Here is a 26,662-nt window from a genome sequence, read left to right on the forward strand (position 1 = left end):
CATTTCAAATAAATAATAGGGAGAGATTAACATGCACTATGTACTTTTAAAAAAAAATCTTCCTTTCTCTATCATGTGATGTGAATAAACTTCTATAAACTTCTAAAAAGGAAGAAAACAAAGAGCTAGGGTATGTTGCACTGAATATTTTGTAATGAATTTGTCAGAAGTGGTGCCATATTGATCTCGTGCATAGTACATTTATATGGCATTGGATTCTATTTTTGTGAATTAATTATCAAGTTACATTTTTCAAGTTACTTTCACCTTGAGCTTCATAATGGTTTAGCAAAGAATGATTTCTCATTTTGATTAAAAGATAATACATAATGAATAGTACAAATAATACACATTATAAGAATAAGTTTAGCAAATCAAGACCAACAATGTTGTCAAAAAAATAAATTTAAATTATTAAAGACATCCATTTCTAGTGAAAGATTGTGTGACAGACTAGGGATGTGGGATTTTCTAAAAAATGCATATAAGTTTCAGACAACCTAGTCCATGTCAATGTCATTGGTCAAAACCTCTTCAACCAAATCGACATGCCCTAGCTTCTCCTCCTTAAAGTGTTTGATATTAATGGGTAAACAATTCAATCTCTTGGTAATGAACTTGATTTCATCCCTTTCCACATCTTTGACCACCAAAATCTTTTCCTTGGACAAATAATGCAGCAAAAGATCAGTGATGACATCTCGTAGAATATTCTTCTAGATCAATAGCATGTTGCATCCATTGGCTTTGATCTTCTTTATCATACCCAAAATATAATTATTCTCCTCCTTTAAAATCTTATCCATCATTGTATAATCAAAGAGCATAATGTTCTGCTCAATGTCCATCTTGGGAGGCAAAATCTGAAACTGTATTATGCCAATCTTTGCATTCTCAATCCTAGTGGGGCCTCCAGCCGTATGGCTTGCCTTCTTATTAAGCACCAAACCCTTAACCATGTCTATATCATCAACAATCCCGCCCAATTTTTTAAACTTTGATGTCCCTCAAATCCACAATGTCAGGTTTCGCAGGGTCAATGACATTCAAGATGTCATCAACAACAAGCAAGGCCAATAAGGTAGAATAATGGCTGGCAACTTTACTATTCAAAGAAGTACTTGCACTTTTCACCAAAGAGTCACGGCCCATCAATTTGATAGGAATAGCCATAACAGCTAATACCTCGATAGCCTTCTCAAAGGCCCTATGAAAGGCCTCTAACATAATGGTAGGATGAACACCCTTAGAAAAAAATTCACACATTGTTTAAGAATTGTACTAGCAATGACAAAATTTATTGTTGTGCCATCACTAGGAACAATATCCTGAGATTTCAAAAGCTCTACAAGCATTTTAGCTCACTAGTGCTACTCGTAGGTGTTGCACCATGGTCACCATTTTCAACTTCTTCCAAAACTTATCTATGTTATCTGTTTCGCCTATCAAACCCCTAGCAGAAAATCAACAGATCAAATACCTTCTAATGAAACTTCGAGTGTAAGATCGAATCCCTCTCACTTGAACAAGTTTGTTCTTACTTCTTGTTGTAGCCACTGGCAAATCCAAAGACTATACGATGAGCTCAATGTGCTTGCAACCCAATCATTACACTGAAGGCGTATTGCAGCCCAATCTTTTTTTTTGAAAACTCTAGTTGTCATCAAAATTTTGATGCAGTTTTCCATCAATGATATAACAAACTCGTCGAATCATCTCTGGCTGGCATCGATTATTTGATAGGGTTTGTCCTCAATAGTATAACATACCTGTTGAATCATCTTTGGTTGGTGTCAATAGTTTGACATTTTAAATTAGTTTTCTGGTGTTGGCATGTGAGATTGGGATGCTTTTTGACAAAACTTCTCATTGATACATCAACACCTGTGAAATGCATCAAACTTTCAACGAAATTATAGCGATGATGACTTTCAATGTTTTACTGTCAAAATTTTGGCTAGAACTACGTCAAAAAATTAGGTCCAAATTTACTAGTGTGAAAAAATATCGAAATGGCCACTAATTAAGCTGAGCTTCATCAATAATCCAAATAATTTCTCATGCAATTACTTATAAAATTTCAGCCAAAACCCACATCCGAATCAAAATTTATGACCCTAGGAAGTAAATCTTGACCAAAATCCACATCTGAGTCAACAGCCTTGATCCTCAAATGCTCTTGCATCATTCTCCCTTGCTTGAAAAGAATGCAACTCCTACAAGTTTTGGTTCTCAAACTGCTTCCATTTAGACTCATCTAGCTTTTTTGATTCCCATTATGTAATCTAGGTGCTATTCGTCAGTGCTAACCCTTCCCACTGCATTAGATATTTGTTGTAGTCACCCTGGCGAATCTGAACAGTCTTCTTGTTTAGAATCCATGCAAACTTTTCCCTATTCTTGATGGGCCTAGTGTGTGTCCAGTCTACCATATCCTCATTTTCACCACAGGCATCATCACCATGGTCAAGACCACTGGGGATCTCTATCTCATAAGCATTATCATTAATCTTCTTCAGAATCATGCAGGGACCAATTTTCTTATATTTCAATTTATGATAAGTTCCGGTAGGAAATCTCTCCTTTCTGAGATAAACCATCACTAGATCACTTACACTAAAATCTTGATACCTTTAGGTAGCATCTATGGAAGCTTTGTACCACTCATTGTTGTCTCATAACTTTTTGCCTCACATCTTCCTACAACTGGTAGAACTTCTCTACAAAGGCTTCTTTATCATCACTGACTCTATCACCCAAGGGAAGTTGCACCAAATTGAGAACACCCTAAGGATTATGACGATAAACAACATGAAATTGTGACTTACCAGTTGACCTATTCACTAAGCTATTATAAGAAAATTCTAGCTAGGGAAATGTCAAATCCCATTGTTTGGGCTTCTCTCCAAAAATACATTGCAACAAATTACCTAAACTACAATTGACAACTTTTGTTTGTCCATCAGTTTGTGGATGATAAGCACTATTGAACTGTAACTTTGTCCCCATCTTCTTCCATAAGGTCCTCTAGAAATGACTCAAGAACTTAGTATCTCGATTAGGGGTGATTGTTTTAGGAACCCCATGCAATCTGACTATTTTAGAAAAAAATAACTCGACCACCCTAGTGGCATCACTAGTTTTCTTACAAGCAATGAAATGAGTCATTTTTTAGAATCTATACACAATGACAAAGATAGAGCCATTACCTCGATGTGTATGTGGTAGTCCCAATACAAAATCCATACTCAAGTTTTTCCATGGTCCTACTAGTACTGGTAATGGCATGTACAATTTGGTGTTCTAGGAGTGCCCCTTGGCTAGTTGACAAATTCAACACCTTTCCACAAACCTAGTGATATCTCAATTCTTCTTTAGCCAGTAGTACTTATCTGCTACCAAAGCTATTGTTTTATCCTTTCATAAATTCCCAACCATACCACTACTATGAAATTCTCTAATAATATTTTCTCACATTGAGCCTACAGGAACACACAACTACTTCCTCTTGAATAAATAAAGATCTTGAATAAGATACTCACCTTGAATAGTGTCTGTCTACCCCAGTATTGGATTCTTCAACTGATCAACAACTTCCCAAATGTCACTATCAGATTCATACAAGTCTTTGATTGCATCAAAGCCAACCACTTTTGTTTCCATGATGGTCAGAAGAACAACTCACCTACTCAAGGCATCTGCAACTTGATTATGTTTCCCTGATTTATGCTTTAGAACAAAAGACAAACCCTGTAGGAAAGAGACACATTTTTCATATCTAGTGTTCAATTTATTTTGTGTGTTCAAGTATTTTAGAGCAATATGGTTTGTAAACAACACAAATTCTTTGGCTACTAGATAATGCTTCTAGTGTCTCAAAGCTTGCACAATTACATGGAATTATATATCATATGTAGAATATTTCTTTCACACATTATTCAATTTTTCACTATAAAGGCAATGTGCCTACATTCTTGACTGAGTATAGCAGCAATGCCCAAATGTGAGGCATCACAGTCCACTTCAAACACTTTGTCAAAATCTAGTAGGGCTAGTATTGGAGCTTTAGTGACCTTCTTCTTTAAGTATTGGAAACTCTCTTCATCTTTTTTGGTCCATGAAAACTCCCAACCCTTAGTGCAGTTTGTCATAGGTGCTACAATGCTACTGAAATTGTGAATGAACTTTCTATAGAAAGTAACCAAGCCATGAAAAATTCTCACCTCAGTGATACTACATGGACTACGCCATTCAAGAATGGCTCAAACTTTCTTTGGATCCATCTTCACACCATCTGTAGAAATGGAAAACCCCAGAAAAACCAAACTTTCTTACATGAACCTGTAGTTCTTCAAATTTTCATTGAGTTCCTCTCTGCTCAATACCCCTTGTATGATCCTCAGGTGTTGCAGATGTTCTTGCCTTCCCTTACTAAAAATTAATACACCATCAAAATAAACTACTACAAACTTACCAATGTAGGAACACAACACAATGTTCATGAGTCTCATAAAAGTACTAGGTGTGTTGGAAAAACAAAAAGGCATAACATTTCATTCATACAAACCATCCCTAGCTTTGAAAACAATTTTCCACTCATCCCCCTCTCAGATGTAGATCTGGTGGTACCCACTTCATGGATCAATCTTAAAGAAATGCGTTGCTCCAGCAAGAACACCCATCATGTCATCCAAACGTGGGATAGGAAAATGATACCTAATGGTTATCCTATTGATGGCTCGATTGTCTATGCACATCCTCCATGTTCCATCTTTCTTTGGGGTTAATAACATTGGGACAGTGCAGAGGCTCATTCTTTTTTGTACTAAACCTTTTTGTATGAGCTCAGTCACCTATTTGTCTAGTTCTGCATGCTATGTCAAACTCATTTTGTATGTCACTTGATTGGGAACAGTTGCTCCTAGAATAAGATCAATATGATGTTGGATATATCATTTTGGGGGAAGTCCACTGGGTAGCTCCTCTGGAATAACATCTAAATATTATTTCAACACCACAGCTACTTCTAGTGGTATAGTCAAGTCTTCCTCTTTCCCCTTTTGTACTACCAATGCATAACAACACCCTCTTACTTTCATCTCCTTGACAAGTTCTTTTTTAGATAGCATACTTTCTATTTTTCCATCACCTCTAAGAGGTGATAAGATTACCTTAGATCCATCCTTCCAGAAAGTATAAGAATTATTTTCCCCATTATGAATAACCTTTCTATCATACTACCAAGGATAGCCTAAGAGGACATGGCATTCGTCCATCGAAATCACATCACACCATAGCTCATCCTTATAGACATTTCCTATGGAAAATTTAACAAGGTACCTCTTATCAACTATGACTTTACTTCCCTTTTTAAACCATGAAATCTAAAAGGATGAGGGTGTTTTTCACACTAGAGATTTAGTTTCTCCACCATTTCTTTAGAAACCATATTCTCACAACTGCCTCCATCAACAATTACTTGACATACCTTTCCTCCTAAGGTACACCTTATTCGAAATATGTTGGTCCTAAGTCATGAATCATCAATTCCTTTCTCCTCTACATCCTCCTCGGCTAGAATAATCATTGTCCTCCTCATGAGACTTTTTTTGATATCTAGAGACACTTCTTGTTTAGATCCATCTTTGTCATCTTGGGCTAGGTTCACTCTAGATGACCCTCCTTGATTTCTGTCTTGCATGTTAAAATTGGAACACTTGAAGGCCCTATGTCCTTCTTCTCCACACCTAAAACAACTGAGAGGCCTTCTCTAGTTTTCCCAACCTCTTCCACTTCCGTAGCCTCAACCTCTCTGAAACCCTCTTCCTCTTTCTTGATTTGGAGGATCTTGCCCAGTGTCTCTATTTTTTTCAAATCCTTGAAAAGACTCTCCCTGACCATTATTAGAACCTCCCCAAAATGAAGTTGAGGTACCCCTTCGACCAGCTCTATTCCTTTGGATATATTTCCTATTCTTCTTTTCTTTAGCCTTTAGATTTAATTGGTAGGCTTCCTCCATATTGTTAACAAGCTACATGCTCAGTTCATCTTGGATAGAAAATTTTAGGCCATTTATGTATCTACCAGCCATCTGCTCATCATTTTCTTGATACTCTTGTACATGAGACAAATTTTGCTTCAAATTTTGGAACTTACAAAGGAGGGTTTGTGAGTAATCCAAGGGTAAGAACTTTTCCCGAAGCTTTTTCTCCATCTTACTCCATGTTTTGATCTTTCCCTTTTGTTTTTTGGTTTTTTCCTTATGGATTTGATCCCACCATATCATTACATGTCCTTTTAATTTTGTGCATGCAAACTTCATCTTCTTTTCCACTACCATAAGCTTACATTCAAAAAATTTCCCCATCTCATTTAGCTAGTCTATCAACTCTTTTGGCTTAAGACTACAAGCATAATCTGAAACTTCGATCTTGATCCCTTCATTTTTACCATCTAAAGCCTAAAGCACTCTATCTTCATAGCTCAACTCTTCCAAGTATTCTTTTTCATTTTCTTCATTTTGATTAGCACCTCTTTGATTTCACTCTTCATCTGATTCATTCTCTCCTTGTACCATTGGTATTCCCTGATTATCCATTCACTTATTCAGCCATTCAATCTGCTTCTACATATCCAACATAAATCTTTGCATTGGAGTGGCACCTCCTCTTCCTCTTCCTCTTCCTCTTCCTCTTCCTCTCCCAGCATCTTCGTGCCCTGATACCAAATGATGTAGCCCAAACCCTTCAAAATAATAACTCAAAAAAAATTACACAACATAGAGTTTCAAAATACCAGATTCTTCATTAAGCTTTTCCAACTCTACTCTCCCTAGAATGAAAGAAAAACACCTAATTATTACAATTTCAAAAATTACCATATTTGGCAGATTTTTGGAAAAATAGATTTTTCCATTTTTGGTAATTTTCAAAACCCATCATATGAATCCCAATTTTTCCCAAGAAAAGCCCCCAACTAAGGCAAGGTGAATTGCCAACTAATCTACAAAATCAAGAATATGATTTTGGATTTATTACAAAAACAACTTTTTAAAAAACTGGAAAAAAAACACAAAAATCCACTTTAAGAGGCCAGGATGATATTTCAGGCTCCTAAAAAAAATGTCGAAATGACCACCAATCAAGTTGAGCTCCATCAACAATCCAAATAACTCCTCCTCATGCAAATGCCTATAAAATTTCAGCTAAAACCCACATCTGAGTCAATAGTTATGACCCTCGAAAGTAAATCTCGACCAAAACCCACATCTGAGTCAACAACCTTGATCCTTGGATGCTCCTGCATCACATATGTATATTATTCAAGAGTTTATCTAATTTTGAAGTGAACATGGATATCATATGCTCTAAAATACATCCAAAAGCATTGGTATTATAGTCTACTCTAAACTTTAAATTGGGAAATTAAAGTGATTATAGCATAATCCAAAAATGGGACATTACATATTATAACCACACTAGAACAAATCAAACATACCAAGAAATGGCACCATGGAGAGGAGAAGACAATGATAATAAGGAATGGTAAATTCTCATGGAGAAATTCCTTAAATTGCATGCAAAAAATTGTGTCCATTAAATCGAAAATGTTGCCCAAGTATATTGTCAAAGTTCGTGTTGAAACATGTGTACCACAAGGAGAATGTGATGCACCAAAAAGCCTTGGAAGAAGAATGAGTTGACATATTGACAATGAGCCTTAAATGCAAACTCATGGGCGAGAGGATGTAGTACAGATTCTGAAAAGATTTGAAGGTTGCAAAATCAATACCATCTTAACTACACTCTGACATGCCAATAATCATTAATTTATTTATGTTTAACTACATATATATATAAAAAAATTTAATTTATGAACTTCAACTATTTCAAACGTCAATGTTGATTTATTTAATATTAATAATATTTTGATTATCATTACCATTAAACTTAATGTTATTATAACTTTTATAAATATTAAATATAATATTTTTAATAGATCTATTTTAAATTGATTTAAATTATATCTTATTTTCTATTATAAGTTATTATCATTTTGGTAGTTTCATTAAGAATATGTTCTTAATTTTTTTTTTTAATATAATCTTGTAATAATTTGAAAGGAAATCTTGCCCAAAAAAAATTGGTACAACCATATAAATATGTATAATTCTTAAAATGAAAAAGCATATAAAATTAGTGTGAGCATTAAAATGTAAGAGACAAGCCAACGAAACTATAGTCCAAGATGTGATGATTGACCTTTTAATTTCAACTCATAACATCGCTTCATACAAAGTATTTGTTCAAAAAGTGCCCTACACATAAATTTGGACAATGTGAATATTGCAATTTTCTCTCCTTGCATGCTAAGAAAATTAACATGACTATTGACCATACATGCCTTGCATGCACTTAAATTTTGGATCATATTCAATCTAAAAAAATGAGACCAATTTTCAATTAGCTTTTTGGATGCAAAATTGATAGCTCACACATGTCACGACCATCTTAGCCATTGAAATAATGTAAAAACATGATTACCACGAGTTGCATGTTTCTATGGGTACCCATTAAAAATGTACAAAAGTATATTAGGTGTTAATTATGTTTTTTTTAAAGCAAAAGTGGGCTAACCACTATATTTTTTACTCATATGTAAACCTAGTTCAAGGCCTCATCTGAGAAAGAACCACAAAGAAAACTCTAAATTTCAGCCTAATTGCAACAAAGAAGAAGAGAAAAGAGATGAATGGGGATCCATTATATAACATAACTAAATGACATTTGTGAATAAAAATATATGCACATTGAATTAAATGTCAAGCTTCTCATTCTCAATAAGCTCCTTAATTGTGGCCATTCAAAATACTAAGTATGAGGAGTGAAAGCTTCAAAAGTAACTTCATCACAGCATTGATTAGCAAGAAAATATGTGAGTCTATTACCTTCTCGATAGGTATGCGAGATACAATGATCATCAAACGTGATTTTCCAATTCATGAGTGATAGCTTGATGCATGCATTAATTATTACCAAGGAATCACCTTCAATGTGGATTTTATTAAAATGTCTTCGCTTAGCCAACACCAACCCAATGAGAAAAGCTTGACCTTTAGCAATGTTTTAAGTTCTTGGGGGAATTGGATCAACTTTAATTGCTTGCACTATACCATAGTGATCCCTTATGCAGATGTCAATGCATATTTACCCGGATTACCCCTCGATGCACCATCAAAGTTGAGCTTCATAAAATCAGTAGAAGGGGGAATCCATTTAATTGATGAACAATCTAGTGGTGATTTCGGGCTTCTATTGGGAACATGGCCAAAAGGTGCAAGTAAGCCATTCCATTCCCTAACAATTTTGTCATCCCAAGACGAGAATAGATAATTGCATTTAGCATTTAGGATGTTAATGTTACAACTTCAGAAATTGACTTTTGAATGCCTTCTTGAGTTGAGACTATTGAGTCAAAATCTTGGCGGAATACGTGTTTATTCCTCTTCCACCATAAAGCCCAAACACAACAACAAGGATACATCTCCATATAGAAGAAAAAAGAGATTTAGAATAGAGCCCAAGCCATAGTTGAAACAAGTCCCATAATTTGCATGGTAAAGACATAAAGAAACTCAACATTTTTAACACATAAGTCCAGCAATCACGAGAAAATGGGTAGTTTAAAAGAAGGTGATCTATAGTTTCATCTTCAAACATGCATAGAAAACATTTGAATGATTTTGTAATGTGGAGTTTTGCTACTGGATCACTGGTGAGAATTTTGTTCCTCAAAACCAACCATGCAAAGCAACCAACTTTGGAGAGAACAAACTTATTCCAACAAAATGAGAATGCATAGTTAAGTACTTTACTATTATTTAACTAATAATAAAACTTTGTATCCATGCTTTATTGTATATCTTTCATCTTTAGTAGCAACCCAAAATAATAAATCCTTCTTCTTTGAAAAAAATACTTCTCTTTCTAAAAAGACTTGTTGCAAAGCATCCCGATGTATTACATCAATTGGAAGTTTTGTAATATCCCTCCATAATACTTTTCCTGGGAATGTCCCAAAAGCAGACACATAATTAGAAAGTTTTGAACCCCATAAGTCAATGGCGAGAGTCATAATATCTTTGAAATGGTTAGAGTTAGCCAATGGTGGGAGGCCATTCCATGAGTGGGACTAAAAATGAATACTACACCATTATGAACTGTCCATTAGATATAATTCACCACTATTTTCCTTTAAAACATCATGAAATCCCATATGGTTGAATACTTTGGCAGATCAGACAAGGGAAAAATTCTAAATGGATCACTATTATCCAAATATTTCTATTGCATGATCCAACATGACTTGTATGATTTTGTATACATTTGCCATACTAATTTCCCCCAAAAGGCTTTATTCCTAAGAGGAGGATCATGGATGCTTGCACCCCCAATAGCTTTTGTTGATGCCATCTCTTTCAAAGAGATCAAAGATATCTTCTTTTTTTATGATAGATTCCCTTTCTGATGAAAGTCTTTAATGAGCTTTTCAATTTATTTCACAATTAAGGAAGGAGCCTTAAGGACAATAAGATAGTAATTAGAAATGGTTGACAAGATTGTTTTAACAGGCAATATGTGACCAACAAAAGATAGCCCTCTTGCTTTCCATGCTAAAATTATAGATTTTAGTCTTTCAATAATTTTTGTATCTAGCAAAATGTTTTGTTTGTCCCCACAAAAAAAGAATGCTAAGATAAGAAGAAGAAAGATGGTCATTTGGAAAACCCAAAATATTGGCAATTTTATTAGAGATATCCAAACTTGTATTGAAGAAAAAGATCTTGGATTTTTGTGGATTTACCTTTTGTCACGAAACTAAAGTGTATAGATTAATTGTACTTTTAATTTGTTTGGCTTCCTCAATATTTGTTGCTACGAGTAAAAGTGTGTCATCTGCAAAGAGGTAGTGAGTGAGAGTGACTGAATGTCTAGGTTATGAAACCCATGCCAAAGATCCAAGCTATGTTTAAGTGTGATAATCCTTCTAAATGCCTCAGCCATTAAGATGAAGAGGGTGAGTGATAGTGGGTCACCTTGTTTGTCCCTTGTGAAGAAGAGAAGAAACCAGCTAAAACACCATTAATAATCACTAAGAACCCAGCTTCCGAAATACATGCTCTTATCCATTTGCACCATTTAGAAGAGAATCCAAATTCCAAAGGATTTTGAAAAGGACATCCCAAGAAACTCTATTATAAGCCTTCATCATGTCAAGTTTAATGACGAAGTTGGATGATTGGGCTAAATTAATGGAGTGGAGTAAATCATGAACCACGCACCTTCCATTGTTTCTCTACCTAGTATTAATTATGTTGATGTTTAGGTTTCATGGTAATATAAATAATTTAAATGTGAATTACAATCATCCAAATAAGTGGGACCAGATTAATATTTTTTAATGATGAAGTAAATAGAAGAGACATATAAATATTTTTCAATGGTAAATTGTATTTGAAGAGATTTATATTGTACTTTCCAATTTTTTGGGACAAGTCTACATATCTGACAACATTTGCATTGACATTGAATTTAAGATAAGGAAAATATTAATGTATCTCACATCATCCTTAAAATTTTCCATTTATTTTGTTAGGGAAATTTAATGTTCATCCTTATAAAAATTAGTATGATTTAATAAGCTTAAAGAAAAAGAGATTTATATAATCATAAAAATTTTAAAATAAATATAAACTATATAAATTGTATTAAGCTTTTAAATCATGTAATATGATTGATTAATTTAATTGAAAAAGGGACTAAATGATTTCAATAGTATAATAAACATAAATTCAATGATACATGTTTGTATTGCTCTCTTTAAAATATCTAGAGTTTTATTTATCCCTGCCTATACATAGGAAGGAAACTAATGTTCGCAGTGGTGGTCACAAATAATTTTCCACCAAAACTAATACATTTGTAAAGTTAAAAAATTTGTTTATTTTTAAATTAAATTTGAATCAGTTATTTCTATTTTCTAATTTGTCAATGGCAATTTTTCTAGGGGTAAAATTAAACTTTCCCCATCGAAAATTATAAAAAAAAATCTCTAGAATGTTCTTGAATTCTCCATTGCTGCCATCATCATCCTGCAAAAGCTTAACCACAGAGAAACCATGGTTACAAGCTTCTCTGGCAATTTTGCTAAATCTAATCACACAAATGGTCTTGTTTGACTAGAGCTCATTGTCATCGAAAAAGTAGCTTGTTCCTCCCCAGATTTTACCCATGAAATTCCATGTGTAGTTCTCTACAATTTTCCAAGAATCACATTAGAGTAGCAATAGCAGTGAAGCACAATTGATTTTGACAGATTTAAGATGATAATAGTAGGCTTGGTCCTCTGAAACAACATTTGTAGTGAAAAAAAGTATCAATCCGCTAGAAAATCATTTGCAAAGGATGAAAATTCTTCCCCACCACATTATTCCCTCCATTCTCCATTTCATTGCTAGACCTAAGAATCGAAGCATGTCAGAATTTATGCACATGGGATTCTGGCGTAGGACAAAAATCAATTCATTGGGCATCATCAATTCTACACACAAATATTTTCTGTATTCTATTATCTATTCGACGTTTGCGAAAATAAAGTTACAAAAAAACCCAATGTTTTCCAAGCATACAAAACTGCACATTAAAACACATCACACTAGAACCATATTCAAGCGCTAAAATAAATAAAAATACACATGTAAACAACACTATAAATAGCCAATGACTCAGCATGCACTACCCACTTCTATGGCAATTTAGCCACAAGACAAAATGCAAAAGCCACTAGCACATCAATCCTTCACTCGTTTAGATCTGCAGCAGCATTGGAAGATGACGGTGGCAGAAAAGATGAGGATTTTGAAAATAGATTTTCTTTTGATATTTTATAAAGGAATTTGCCGTACACTTTGATAATATACAATTCCATATGCATTGTTGAAGGTTACACGTTCAAGTCTAGCCCACTCCACTCCACTCCAGATTTCCAACTATTTACGTAATCAAGCTCTAGAGAGAATTACTTTTTAACGACATTTTAGTTCAATCCTACAATTCTACGCTCTTTTTTGAGACTCACATCAGAATTTTTCTTACAGATAAGATATTTAATTGAGAGGCACGTATCTAGGGTGTATGTTCTTTTTCTAGATTTTTTATGAAAGAGAATTGAGAGTTACAATTGTAGTTTGTGCCATAAATGTAGAACACTTGGATCAATCGCACCATTTTAGTTAGCCTTTTACATGGTCCAATTTATTTTGGAATATTTTTTAAGATATTTGGTAAAATCATCTAATATTAGAATTAGCGTTTCACACAAAATAGTGGTAAAGTTTGAATAGAAAAAAAGGGCTACCCATAAATTAGGTAAAGTTTGAATAGTTTTTTCTATTTTTCGTACACAACTATCTCTTACATGTTTTTTATACATAGGAACAACTAATTTAATCAATGACACTTCATTATCTTTCAAAAAAAATTAATTTGTTTATATAAGTTTTGATATATTTTACAATCCTAAAAAAAATTAAACAGTTATCTTAATATTTGTTAGGAAAACATAGAATTCATTTCTAAAATAACTATTAGTTATGCACATTAAAGCTCTATGTCCGACTGAAATGTGTTTTATAGAGAAAAGATTGAATCTATACTTATATACCTTTAATATGTGAAATAAATATTTTTAAAAATCTATTAAGCAATATCTATTTTAAAAAGATGAATATTCTTATTTATAGGTTAAAAAAAAATTTAAAAATGGCTACAAACAATTTGCTTATTGATTTAATATCATTGACATTAGAAAAAACATAGAACAAAATTCTCATTTATTAATTCATTCTCTTCATTTTTTATCACTAATCTACTAAAATTAAATTAATTAATACATTTATTAAATATTTGAAATTATATTTTTAAGGACTGCTATTTTGATTTAGTTGATCATTGTTCCTTATTAACTTTATTCATCTATATGTACATTAAAAAAATTATGTATATACATAATGCACTTTTAAAAAATTATTTACTTGCAATAGAACTTTAATATATTCCTAATATTTTTTTGACATAATTCAATATTACTATTTAAAAATACAATCTTAATATTATATTTATGCCTTCTCTTTTGCTTGACAAGGACTCAAGCTCTCCTACTCTTGTTATCTTATGCATTAACTTTACTTGATAGGACTTTAATCTTGAAGAACGCTAATAAACTAATATGAATTGGACCTTCTATAAAGGTCCGTTTGGTTCGTGGAATTTAAAAAACCCGGATTTCTACAAACCTTGGTTTAGCCAAATCAAGGTTTTGTATATCTTCATTCCAATTTTTGGGATTTTACTGAAATCATTTGTTTCACTCGGAAGATGCGTGTGAAGACACAATTTTATGCGTAAGATTGGAGTTGAGGGCAAATTTCAAAAAATAGTCCAATCTATTGTTTTTACACTCCTTAAAAAACAAAACCAGGTTTTGATTTTCAATTCCTACTTTTAGTAGGAAGTTAGAAAACCTGGTTTTGAGGCAAAATTGGAAGTCCTGTATGCTAATTCCATTTTGCAAATTTTGAAACAAACACACAAATTTTCAAATCCGAATTTTGAAAAAAGCCAATTCCTGTCATCTTCCAAGAACCAAATGGACCCTAATGGAATGATGCTACGTTTTGCAATATATCAAGGCCTTAAGCAATGTTGTAATGCGATGAAGAAACTAACTTCCAACCAGTTATTAACACAGTGATATTGATTTTATTAGAATATGTGCACCTTAATTTTCTGACACATAAACCGGATGAAGATTGACAAAACAGGGTTTGGCTCTGTCCTTTTGAAGACATCCAACTTGAGTCGGAGCTTCAATGAAGCCAATGCTTCTATATCCCAGCATATAAGCTTGAATAGTTAGTGAGTTTCAACACCCTTAAAATCATTATATTTATGACAATAAAATTTCACTTTTGCCTTGGAAAATCCAATTTGCATTGCTTGTTTAGCAATACTGCTGAGAAAAATCTTGTCAAATTTGGTGCCATAAACAATGAATTGTAGCTAATCTTAATCTATAGCAGCCCATCAATGACCTGAAAATTAAACATCTGCAAATAATTTTCTTAAAGCCTCATAAACCAGAGAACGTTAATAGAAACAGAGTATTCCTTGCAATGTTGTCTATTGCTTCATTTAATTTGGGTTTAAAATCATAATACCAACAAAGTTACTAATCTTGCTCATGTTGACTGATGAGAGTATGAATTCTTTATACATGTCCAGACATTCGAAACCTAGAACATCTGAAGTCGCTCAAATCTAATAATAATCCATACATGAAACTCAGTCAATACAAGATGCAAACATTTTTTTCCATACATGAAACTAAGTCAATTCAAGGTGCAAAACATTATTTACAAGCCACCTTGAAGCCAACTAGGACTACTAAGAACTCCAAATAAACTGGAAATGCAAGCTTAGAGTGCATAAATCTTCTCATGTTCGTGTGCACAGATATCAGAATCTGAATACTCTGATGGCACTGAAAAAGAATGAGACATGCTCCGAGATGATCTTCTGTTTTTCCTTATAGAACGGCTTTTTGTTCTTCTAATTCGATGTTTAACCACAAAATAGCACAATGTAGCCAAGGTCACAAAAATAATTGACCCACCAATTATAGTTATGGTAATTGCAATCCAGAGATCACGGCGACCTACCACAATGAAAGAAAGTGCAACAAAAGCCACTGAAGTGCACACGCAAGCCATCCACATGCACTTGTTTATTATAAAGATCACTTTCCTTTGAGCCTTGCTTTCAGATGCAACTAGGGATATCTGAACCACCACCACTGCAAGAGATATGAACAATCCCACCGAGTCAAACAGAAAAAACACTTGGAATGCCAACCTCTTAACTACATTAGCTTGTCCCGATTGCCCTGATGCACTTGCTTCTTGGTCTTGATCTAGATTCTGGATATAACCACCGGGTATGGTGTAAATGGCAGAAAAAGCAATTGTGGCAATGAGAACTGCAACAACGGTGACAGAGTTGACAGTATTGCTCATCCCCTCCCTGTGCAATTTATGTACATCCTTTGCAATTCTAGTAACTCGTATTTGTGTCTGTTCAGTCTGTATGAGTTGTGATTCGACATCATGTCTTATGTCACTAACTGTTTGTTTTAGTTCTCTTCCTCCCGTAGGTTGAGCTATGTGTTTGCCATTCTTTGTTCCAGCGACTTTCAGTGTATCCTTAATTATGGATGCAGCTTCCAAGTGGGATTTTTCTGCTTCATCAAGTGCTGTTTCTTTTGACTTGTTCAAGGCATTGAGATTGATGTCCTTGTATGTTAGTAGCTCTCTTACTATCTGTTAAAAACGGAAATGGCTCACCATCAGGAAGGAACAAAAGGATGAAGTGGTGGCAGGTAAGATAAGATAAATTTATTACTCTCTAATAAGAGACCACCAAAAAATTAAGAGACTGGAAACATACAAACAGGAAAACCAACCCAAGTAAAACACAACAAATATCATATGGAATTGCACTATTGAATTCGCATATGTAAAACTGGCCCTTGCTACTGATTTTCCTGCTGGCTATGATCTTACAATTCCCTATGCCCATATGGTTTTAATTTTAGTATACACGAGTACTTAGTTATGCTGAAAATATGAAGTCCAATGGTCACCTGATTCTTTGGCTTCTTCCAACTTCCATTTTATAGTTGTTTATCAGTATATATAAAGAGATGTGTACAAAGTTCTTTTACTACAAACTGTGTACTGGTGTATTGGTGATAATGACCGATGGAATAGATCCTCTCTTACCTGCGGATGTAGCTAATTAATGGTGAACATGTAATTTGCGGTGTACTGTATTGTGTTGTTTTTGTCTCTATTTTTCTTTCTGATTGTTAAATATATTATATTGTCTCTGCTCATTTTATAATTCACAAGTTATGCTTATCCTGTGGTTTCTCATTCCAGTGTTTATCAAGTCAGCTTTGAGCTAATTTTGCATTTGCACTGTTCTCGTTCTAAATTTATATCATTTTAAATTTGTGATATTGCAGGAAACTAGTTTAAGCCTTTCTGCTGTTTTATGGCTTCTTCACTTATTAGTCATGTAGTACTTTTCTGCTATGTTATGGTCCCTTTGCTTAATTTTACTCCAAAAATGTTTTCCTTGCTAAGAAAAATGGTTTTCCCTATATTTGTGCCAGCCTCATGTTCCTTGATTGATACAAACTGCAATTTCTATTCGCATGAAAACATGCCCTTCCTCTTCATGGAAATTTAGGCGTTGATTTTATATCATCAAGTATGGGCTAGTAAATACCAAAAGTGAAAAGATATTCATTGTTTTGGGATAATATACAGGGCTATAACAGGCTTGAAGTGTTGCTATAAATGAAGAGAGCAACCTGACCTATTGATCAAAAGGGCATTCAATTGTTTGTGGGACAGTCCCCCGACTCTCAAAAAGTGACCTGAGACCTAAAGAATTATAAGCGGCTCAAGGCATAGCTTTAAACAATATAAATCTAGTGAAGCCCAAGACCAACATCGAGAAATGTAGTCCACCGCTGTTCCCAGACATCCACCAGCTTAAGAAGAGATGTGACGGAGAGACAAGGAAATATGGTAGATATAATAGATAAAAGAATGGACATTCCGGAACACAGAGCTTAGGCCCTCGAAAATTTGGTGCCCTCACATATAAAATAATCTAAGTTAAATTAATCAACCCTTTCTGGTCTCTATTATTAGCTAATCTGCCTTCTGTCATAGTTTGAAGGCCAACAGTCATACTTGTTGTTCCCTCCAATTACATGTCTCTTCGTTTTCGAGACTCTTCAAAACATTATGTCATTAGAGCCTTTATATTCGCTGCTCCTGCATCATTTGTATTTGAGCTTTTATATAATTAATACAATACTCTGCTCAGTCTGGACATAGCCACATTTGTGGTGAACCAGGATAAATCTTGTGTTGTGTTTTCTCTTGTCCGTTCTAATTGTTTTTCGGCTGTTTTCATTTTCGCATTCAATTATTGCAATTAGTATCAGAGCATGTAAGATCCGGAAGAACAGAGCAGATGATAAGTCAAGCCCAAGAAAAATAAGAAGTCTCCTAAAAGAAGACAGTAAAACAGTAGTATAATGTTCTGCTGGAAATGAAACAGCTATCGAATGTTCATTGCCATCATGATGTGGATATTGAAGCCTACCATAATAACATTTTACAGGAGTTGGGCTTTGTTCCAAAGTTTCATCCCCACAAATAATTTACTTGATGTGATGGAGATGGAGTTAGCATGGTCAGAAAGGTGGTTTTTCCTAATTGATTTTGTTGCTGTGTAATAGCTGCACATAAAGCCAATGTGGTGTGGATAGGTACCCAAAGTTTTGGGCCTTCCATATTGATGAAGAAGCATCTTGCATCAGAAAATAAAGGAGGACATAATTTAAAAATTTAAAAATTTTTTTTGAAAAAAATTGTGAAGAGAGGAAGTGACAAAAATTAGAAAAAAAATAATAAATAAATAAATAAAAATGGAGAAAAGAAGGAAAAAGGCATTTAATAGGTGGCCTTATTAAATGTAACTTGCGGCTTGAGGGTTTATTTAATGTAACTTGCTAGGCCAACTTGTGGCTTGGTTTGGTATAAGTAGAGGCCCTTGTCTTCTCTTTATTCATCATTCAACATGGAGAAAGCTAGCTAGAGGAGTAGCTAAGAAGAGAGAAGTAGATGAGAAGAGAGAAGTTGAGCAGAGCTAGTAGCTACGGCTTGGGAAACAAGAAGGTTGCTTGGTGCTTTCGAGCACAAGTTTAGAATCTTCTTGGGGTTTCTACCAGATTGTGAATATGGGCTAGCTAGGGTTTGGATCTTGCAGAATTACTATTGTAATTGCTTATGTATTTGGCCGTAAGACAGAAAGCCTTACAGTTGGGCATGTTGGATGTAAATCTTATGGTTATATTATATGAATTGACATTATTTGGATCTAAATCTATGTGGTATTCTTATTCTTTTGTTGTGTGGTTATTTGTTGGGGGCTAGGACATCTCCTTTGGGGGTTACCCTACCTTGCACTGCATCACATATGTAATAGAGAGTATAAAATTTAAAAAAAGAAAAGAAGAATGGTTGCAGATCCATCTCCAGCTTGAAAAATTCAAAGCACTTTGAACTCCATAAATAGAATGGCGTTGCCTCATGGGCTGGAAATATTGTCTCTGAGAATTGTGATTAGTTGTAGAAACCACATCATGGAGTTTTGAATTGAGTGTCATTCCAATATGGGTAATTCCACCAGTGAAGAATGTACTATTGCATGGGGAATATGCATCTACTCCTTCCGCTTTTACTACATAGCCAGCTAATGGGGAGGTGTTTCTTTTGGTTCTACTTCTCCAGATATGGAGAAATTGCAGCTTCATATATCACTGCTGAGTGTGATGTCTGGTATCATTTTTTTTCAAATTTTGTTTTTGATATCATGAATAGTTGGTTGTCACACTGCACTGGGGGTTTTAGCAAGAAATGTTTGCTGTCATGAAATGGTTCCCTCCATGGGATTGGAAATGTTTGTTGTTGTGCCATGGTGAGCTCTTGATTCTAGATTGGAGCGTTGGCATGATAGAGGTTCTCTTGGCAAGTTTTGCTCTTTGAGGCATGAGTTTTTTTTATTTGTGGAGATCAAGGTGTCATGTTATGTTCCCAAGTAATGCAAGCATGCAATGGGAGTTTTGACATTTGATCTAGTTAGTGCTCTCGGTATCGGGTACTTTGGCATATTGACCATGGAGTGCTCTTGAAAACTAAGAGGATTGTGGGAGGCTATAGTTCTATGGGTTTAGAGAACATTTGTTGAGACAGTTTCTCTTTAGAGATTTCAGCATGAAGACCGAGGAGCCTACAACTATGGATGGACGTGAGTTCATTATAGACCTAGTGGATATTGTTCTTGGAAAAGAATCATTGTGACTTGGTGTATCCTAGAGGACCATTCTCACTCCTACGCCTAGTCTATTTGGCATATTTATCTCCTCGTTCATATGAGTTTAGGAGATAGTTTAAGATGGTTCCAAGTTTTGGAATGTTTGGAGTTTGACCTTCTTGTTTATAGGAGCTTTCATCCATGGTGTTTGGGTTCTGTAAATGATCTCATATGGGGAGGTAAAGGAGATTAGTCCTTCTACTACCTATATAGAGAGTGATAAACAAAATCATAATAAAAGAAGTGCATTGAAGACTCGGGTCTCTGGTTTTGTATTTGAATCAATACCTTTTAACAACAGTGCGGTGAATAGAATAGAGAATGCAGAACCTAAATTAAGAAGATCCACTAGGGAAAGATGGATGCGTGCTAAGTTCTCTGACTATGAGTTATTGTTCGCTGAAGAGGCAGAGCCTTCATTATTAGCTTCAGAATTCTCAAAACCAACAAACTTTAAAGCTGCTCTCAAGGATTCCAACAGTGATGAATGGCAAGTCGCAATGTATGAGGAGTTGGATTCTTTAATGAAGAATTGAACTTGGGATTTGGTTACTCTTCCACCAAATCGAAGACCCCTAAAAAACAAGTGGGTATACTAGTTGAAAGAAGAGGAAGGTAGAAAATGCTTCAAGGCTAGGTTACTGGTAAAGGGGTTTGATCAAGAAAAGGGGATAGACTTCAATGAGATCTTCTCACTGGTTGTTAAAATGACAACTATCCGAACAATTTTGGGATTAGCAGCTGCATGGTATCTTGAATTGGAGCAGCTTAATGTCAAGACCGCATTCCTACATGGTGATGTAGAAGAGGAATTGTTCATGGAGCAGCCTCAAGGATTCGTCACGAAAGGACAAGAGCATCTTTATTGCAAGCTAAATCGGAGTTTGTATGGGCTCAAGCAATCCCCAAGCCAATGGTACTTGAAATTCGATTGCTTTATGGCTGAAAAAAAATTCACAAGATGTGACTCAGATCCATGTGTTTACTTCAAGAAACTTCCTATTGGTGAGTTTGTCATTCTCCTCCTTTATGTTGATGACATGTTCGTAGACACATGTAAGAGAATAGTTCATGAATTGAAAGAGAGATTGGCAAGAAAGTTTGATATGAAAGACTTAGGGGCAGCTAAAAAGATTATTGGCATGACAATCACAAGAGATAGAAAAAGGAAGGAAATTATGCTATCTCAAAAACAATATATTGACAAAGTTGTTGAAAGGTTTGGCATGGCTGATGCAAAAGCTGCTCCTATTCCACTTGCTGGTCACTTCCGTTTAAGCTCTAAATTGTGCCCAAAAACACAAGAAGACAACGAATTCATGGATAAAATTTCTTATAAATCTGCGGTTGGTAGCATTATGTATGTCATGGTTTCTACTCGGCCCGATATTGCTCATGCGGTGGGAGTTGTGAGTAGGTTCATGAGCAATCCCGGAAAGGCTCATTGGGAAGCAATTAAATGGCTACTACGATATCTAAAAGGCACTTTAGATTATGTGTTATATTTCGGAGGAAATAAAGTTCAGCTGCAAGGCTTCACTGATTCAGATCTTGCCCGAGATTTAGATAAACGAAGGTCTACCACTAGTTATACCTTCATGTTTGTTGGAGTTTCTATTAGTTGGGCTTCAAGGTTGCAACATTCTATTACTCTTTCCTCAACTAAGGCTGAATATTTGGCTCTTTCCGAAGGTGCAAGGGAAATGATTTGGCTTCAGCAATTGCTTGGTGACTTGAGATTTCCGCGGAGCGACTATACCTTGTTTTGTGATAGTCGCAGCGCCATTTTCATGGCTCATAATCATTCATCACAATGTTGCTCTAAGCTCATTGACATGCATGCTCACTTTGTTCATCACGCACTTGAAGAAGGCAAGTTGAAAGTTATAAAGATTGACACAAAGATCAATCCGGCAGATATCTTCACAAAGATTGTAGCCAAAGAGAAGTTTGAATGTGCCAAGACTTCTCTTGGACTTGTGAAGAAAAGGTCAAGCAGCTCTTAAGCAGGTATTGGCTGATCAGTTGCAGCATTGGTTGTCCTTCAGGTGGGAGTTTGTTATAGTTTGAAGGCCAACAGTCATACTCGTCATTCCCTCCAATTACATATCTCTTCGTTTTCGAAGCTCTTCAAAACATTATGTAATTGGAGCCTTTATATTTGCTGCTCCTGCATTATTTGCATTTGAACTTTTATAGTATTAATGCAATACTCTGCTCAATCTGGACGTAACCACATTTGTGGTGAACTAGGATAAATCTCATGTTGTGTTTTCTCTTGTTTGTTCTGATTATTCATCTGCTGTTTTCATTTTCGCATTCAATCCTTTCACCTTCTAGACCATCAACTGCAGCAAGCACGACTGACGTAACCCAGAAAATTTTGGACACAAGAAGCTTGTTACAGACCTACACCTGAACAATGCTGGACATGGACTGTTCAGAGAGATGCATGGAAGGTAAGGCCTGTAGGATAACCAAGATGCCAATGTCGCTACCGAACTGGATGATTGGCGAGGAAGACACAATTCTATATTTACTGTTTATTGCACAGTTGTATCATCTGCAGATGAGAGCACTACTTGCAAACACTTGCAGTTTTCTTTTTATTTTGAAATTATGAATTTCTGTCAGTCTAGGGGAAAATATCCATAGTTGATACGGATAGAGAAAAAAGTATATTACAGGTCATACTTTAATAGGTGGTATCTCATTTCCGTTCACAGCTAATAATAATTCCACCCTTTTATTTTTTTCAACTACTGTCATGACCACCTCAATAGTTTAAGTTTTCATTTATTGTTGAGGTGTTCTATTAGTGAATTATTAGTTATTTTGGTGACCCGTTCATTTATAGTTCTATTGTAATTCAATTTTTTCAATTCCCCTCCTTAAATTTCATTGCAGAAGCTCAAGAGTCCTCTTTAACAGAGGTCTCTGTTAATTTGGCACTGATGTTATGTCAACCTTCTAATTGATCAGTTAACGGTTATTGCTACCATCAATCAATAAATTTTGACTCAAAAACTACACATTGAATTCTTATATCAAAATCAAAATTTTCTCTACTTATGAACAAGCCCAACATTAGATAAAAAACCAAACTTCAAAGCAACAGAGAAGTTGTAAGTTTACCTCCAAACGACCTTTCCTGGTGGCCACATGTAACGCGGTATTGCCTTTCTTATCCTGCCAATTAAGGATCTCAGGACCGATTCCCAGCAACTCCCTTACAACTTCCACATTGGACCCTTTCACAGCCATATGTAAGGCCGTCTGCTCTTTGATGTCCCTGCGCACGCATATTTCCTTGTCCTTGGCCAGTAGCAACCTCACCACCTCCAAGTGTCCCCCTCTCACTACTGAATGCAGAGCCGTTTTCCCATTAGGTTTAGCAACCTTCAATAACCGTTCATTCGCCGCCAAAAGCTCTGTCACCACCTCCACATGCCCCTGGGTCGCCGCCGAGTACAGAGGCGTGCAGTTGGTGCAATCTGTGGTTGTGGCCAGACCCGGCCACATTGCAAGTAGTGCCCTAACGGCATCTTAACACGATAAAAAAAAAATTGAAAAAACATATGTTAATAAACGTCAAATCGAAAGATCAACTCTTTTAACAATTAATTTTCCCAAATTACTGAGCATTAAGATAGAGCTATTGAAGAAATGAAAGTTTATGGCAGTAGCATGTTTTAGTAGATTTTAACTAAGAGTAAATAGGTTTTCACAATTTACCAGATGAGTTAAGGAATTTTTTTTCTTTTGGGGTTTATTCTGACGATGGATCAGGGAATATTATTCAAACATTGATCTAAAAACATCTAGAGAAACAATTTCAAATAGATTTCAAATGGTTTTTTTTTCACAAATCAGATTATTTAGATGAAGAGATATCTTTTATTCAGGTGAAAAAGTTGAGTTGAAATGTGATGATGCACATTATTTAGACTGTCCCATTCTAAGTAATTAGAATATTATTATATATTATATAATAATAATAAATATACTATTAGAGTCTATTTTACAAGATTACATTTTTCACTCTAAGTTCGATTTTGTAAGATTGAAAATTCATCTAATTTTATATTCAAGTATTATAGTTTAATTGATTAGATATAATTGATGAGGCTGATGTATTTTTACTTTCTTATGTGCATTGTATTGTATCTTTTTTCATCTCTGTTTTAGATCTTACTTACAGTGATGGATCTCAAAAAAATTCACAAGCACAATCTAATTCACCATATAAAGATTATGAATGTAATAATGTCAAAAATATTTACAATTGAATCTAAAAAAACAGTACAATATATATTCAATAATTTCTCTATTCTCCAAAATTCAAATTATTAATAATCTAATAAAAACTAATCTTCCAATCCTACTTGAAATGATTGAAAGAAAACAATTCAAACAACTTATAAATAATTCAAATAATTTATTTTTCTTTAATAGTATAAAATTTACAATATTACATTTAACTTTAAATTGACAATTTATCTAAATAATCTCTTCTGTAAATTCTACAGCCAACAAAATCTTGTTCCACTGTCCATTAAATTATCTATACTGGAAGATTTAGATATCTTTTGATCTTAAATAATTTAGCATTATATATGCCTATAAACTCAAACTGTCATAAATATATATTTAAAAATAAAATATAACATTAAAATAAAATAAAATAAAAATTGCTCCAAAGGTCCACTGCATTGAAGCATTCACGTTTCTAATCACACCAAAGTTTTCTAAAGAACTAAAACTTTATCAATCTTATTCAGATAAAGCTAGAATATTCGCAAACCGCTAAGCATTAAACAATAAATCTTGATCTTTAAGAAAAGTATTATATTAAATTCTACCTGTAAACTATATCATTCAAAAATCAGCAAGCCGTTACCAATCCAAAAAAAAAATCAGCAAGCCTTAACATTAAACAGTACCTCTCGATCTTTAAGAGAGATATTGTATTAAATTCTACCTATACGCTAATCATAAATATATATTATTAAAACAATAATATAAAAAATTCGTGCAGAAGTCCACTGCATCCACGTTTTGAATCTCACAAAAGTTTTCTTAAAGAACTCAAACTTTACTAATTTTAGTCCAGATAAACCTCACGAAATCGCAAACCGCTTAGAATTACTAACCTAAGTGGCCGTGTTTTGCAGCCGTATGCAGGGCATGGCAGCCAAGCCGGGTTTTGACTTCCGCAAGCTCCTCATCGGCGTAATTCAGGAACTCCGTCAGGACATTCATATGACCGCTCTCAGCCGCCACATATAATGCCGTCTCTCCAAGCTCATTCTGTGCCGCAATCAAATTCCGTCTCCAGACGCCAATACTTTCAACATCTACCACAGCAGAATTGAATCCGCCGCCGGGGCCGCCTCCGTCAACTGACAGAATTCTTTGCACTTCCGCTAAATTCCCCGCCCTCGCCGCTGTTATCAACGGCGTGTCCGTTCGCCAGGCCGTCGGCTGCTTCTTACAGCGAATGCTCCCCTGCTCCATCTTTTTCCGTCAAATTTTCACTTAAATTTCAGACAGGAGGTCAAATTTCCCTTAAAAATCTTTCTGTTACATCGCAGGCCCCTTCAAAATGTGCGACAGGGGCTCGGATTCTGAAATTCGTGACAGATATTCTTCACTGTGAAATTGGGGTTTTCAAGCGTGAGGAACATCTGAGACCATTACACAACATACAATTTAACGTGTAAGTAAAAGAGAATGACGTGAAAGAAAAGAGGGGAAATGGAATATTAAGGACGCGTAGCCGGATGTACGTCCATTGACCCGGTGTGGAAAACTTCTGATAAAAACAATTTTGTCAGGAGTCGCGAATAAAATATGGTTTCAATTTTCTCAAACGCCATTTTCCACTATCATCATTGCACTTCTCAAGAGCTCACGTGTTTTTGTAGATCATGAGAATTTTCAACGTTACAAGAAAAAAGAAGAGAATTCTAAGCTTTGAAAAATATTTTTAACTTTATTAAAGTGGAGACGCCTTTACGGCAACAGTGGGAAAATATATTATTGTTAGGAGTTACCTAGGTTTCTTTTCTTTAAACAATTATTCTTCGGATTTAGGTTTTTTAAGCTCGATTAAAAATTATTCTCAGACTTATCTGTCTTTTTTTCACTTTACAATTTATGACGCCATTAAATTCCGATGGCTTTAAGCCACAATTTTAGCATCTTTTAATGTTTTTCAACTTTGTTGTAGTTTACCACGTAGACTCTTTTTACATGCCAATTGTGAAAATTGATAACATTGTTAAAAATTTAAAATTTAAAATTGTCTATAAAAAAAAAAAAAAGTAAATTGTGAAATTGTTATTAAATTTAAGTATAATCTTTTTGACTCATGTTACATTAGAAGTGCTTCACACTAACCTATCATCTACTTTATCCGTGAAATAAATGTTAACACTAACCTATCATCCACTTATCAGTCAAATAAATGTTAAAGTAAAATTGTAATTTGGACTTATTGGATGATAATTTAAATTATTTAGAATTTTGGTCAATCCTTGTGTATAAGATCATATTTGGAGATACAATTAATTTATTGAAAGTACTTT

At 34.6% G+C, this 26,662-nt stretch overlaps 1 protein-coding gene and 1 pseudogene across 1 annotated transcript; both read right to left on the reverse strand.

Annotated features, from left to right (window-relative positions):
• Positions 1 to 500: 500 nt before the first annotated feature.
• Positions 501 to 2,600, reverse strand: LOC149577403 (T-complex protein 1 subunit delta pseudogene; annotated as a pseudogene).
• A 12,623-nt stretch (positions 2,601 to 15,223) lies between these two features.
• LOC149577404 (uncharacterized) lies at positions 15,224 to 26,082 on the reverse strand. Its single transcript, XM_089823789.1, has 3 exons — positions 25,226 to 26,082; positions 23,208 to 23,617; positions 15,224 to 16,435 (listed from the first exon to the last, which is right to left on the reverse strand). The coding sequence occupies exons 1-3, from the start codon at positions 25,587 to 25,589 to the stop codon at positions 15,536 to 15,538; spliced, it is 1,674 nt and encodes a 557-aa protein (XP_089679915.1). The 5' UTR covers positions 25,590 to 26,082; the 3' UTR covers positions 15,224 to 15,535.
• Positions 26,083 to 26,662: the final 580 nt, after the last annotated feature.

Source organism: Cupressus sempervirens, chromosome 1, assembly GCF_028749045.1.
Source record: "Cupressus sempervirens isolate cs-2001-9-10 chromosome 1, ASM2874904v1, whole genome shotgun sequence".
NCBI classification, from domain to species: Eukaryota; Viridiplantae; Streptophyta; class Pinopsida; order Cupressales; family Cupressaceae; genus Cupressus; species Cupressus sempervirens.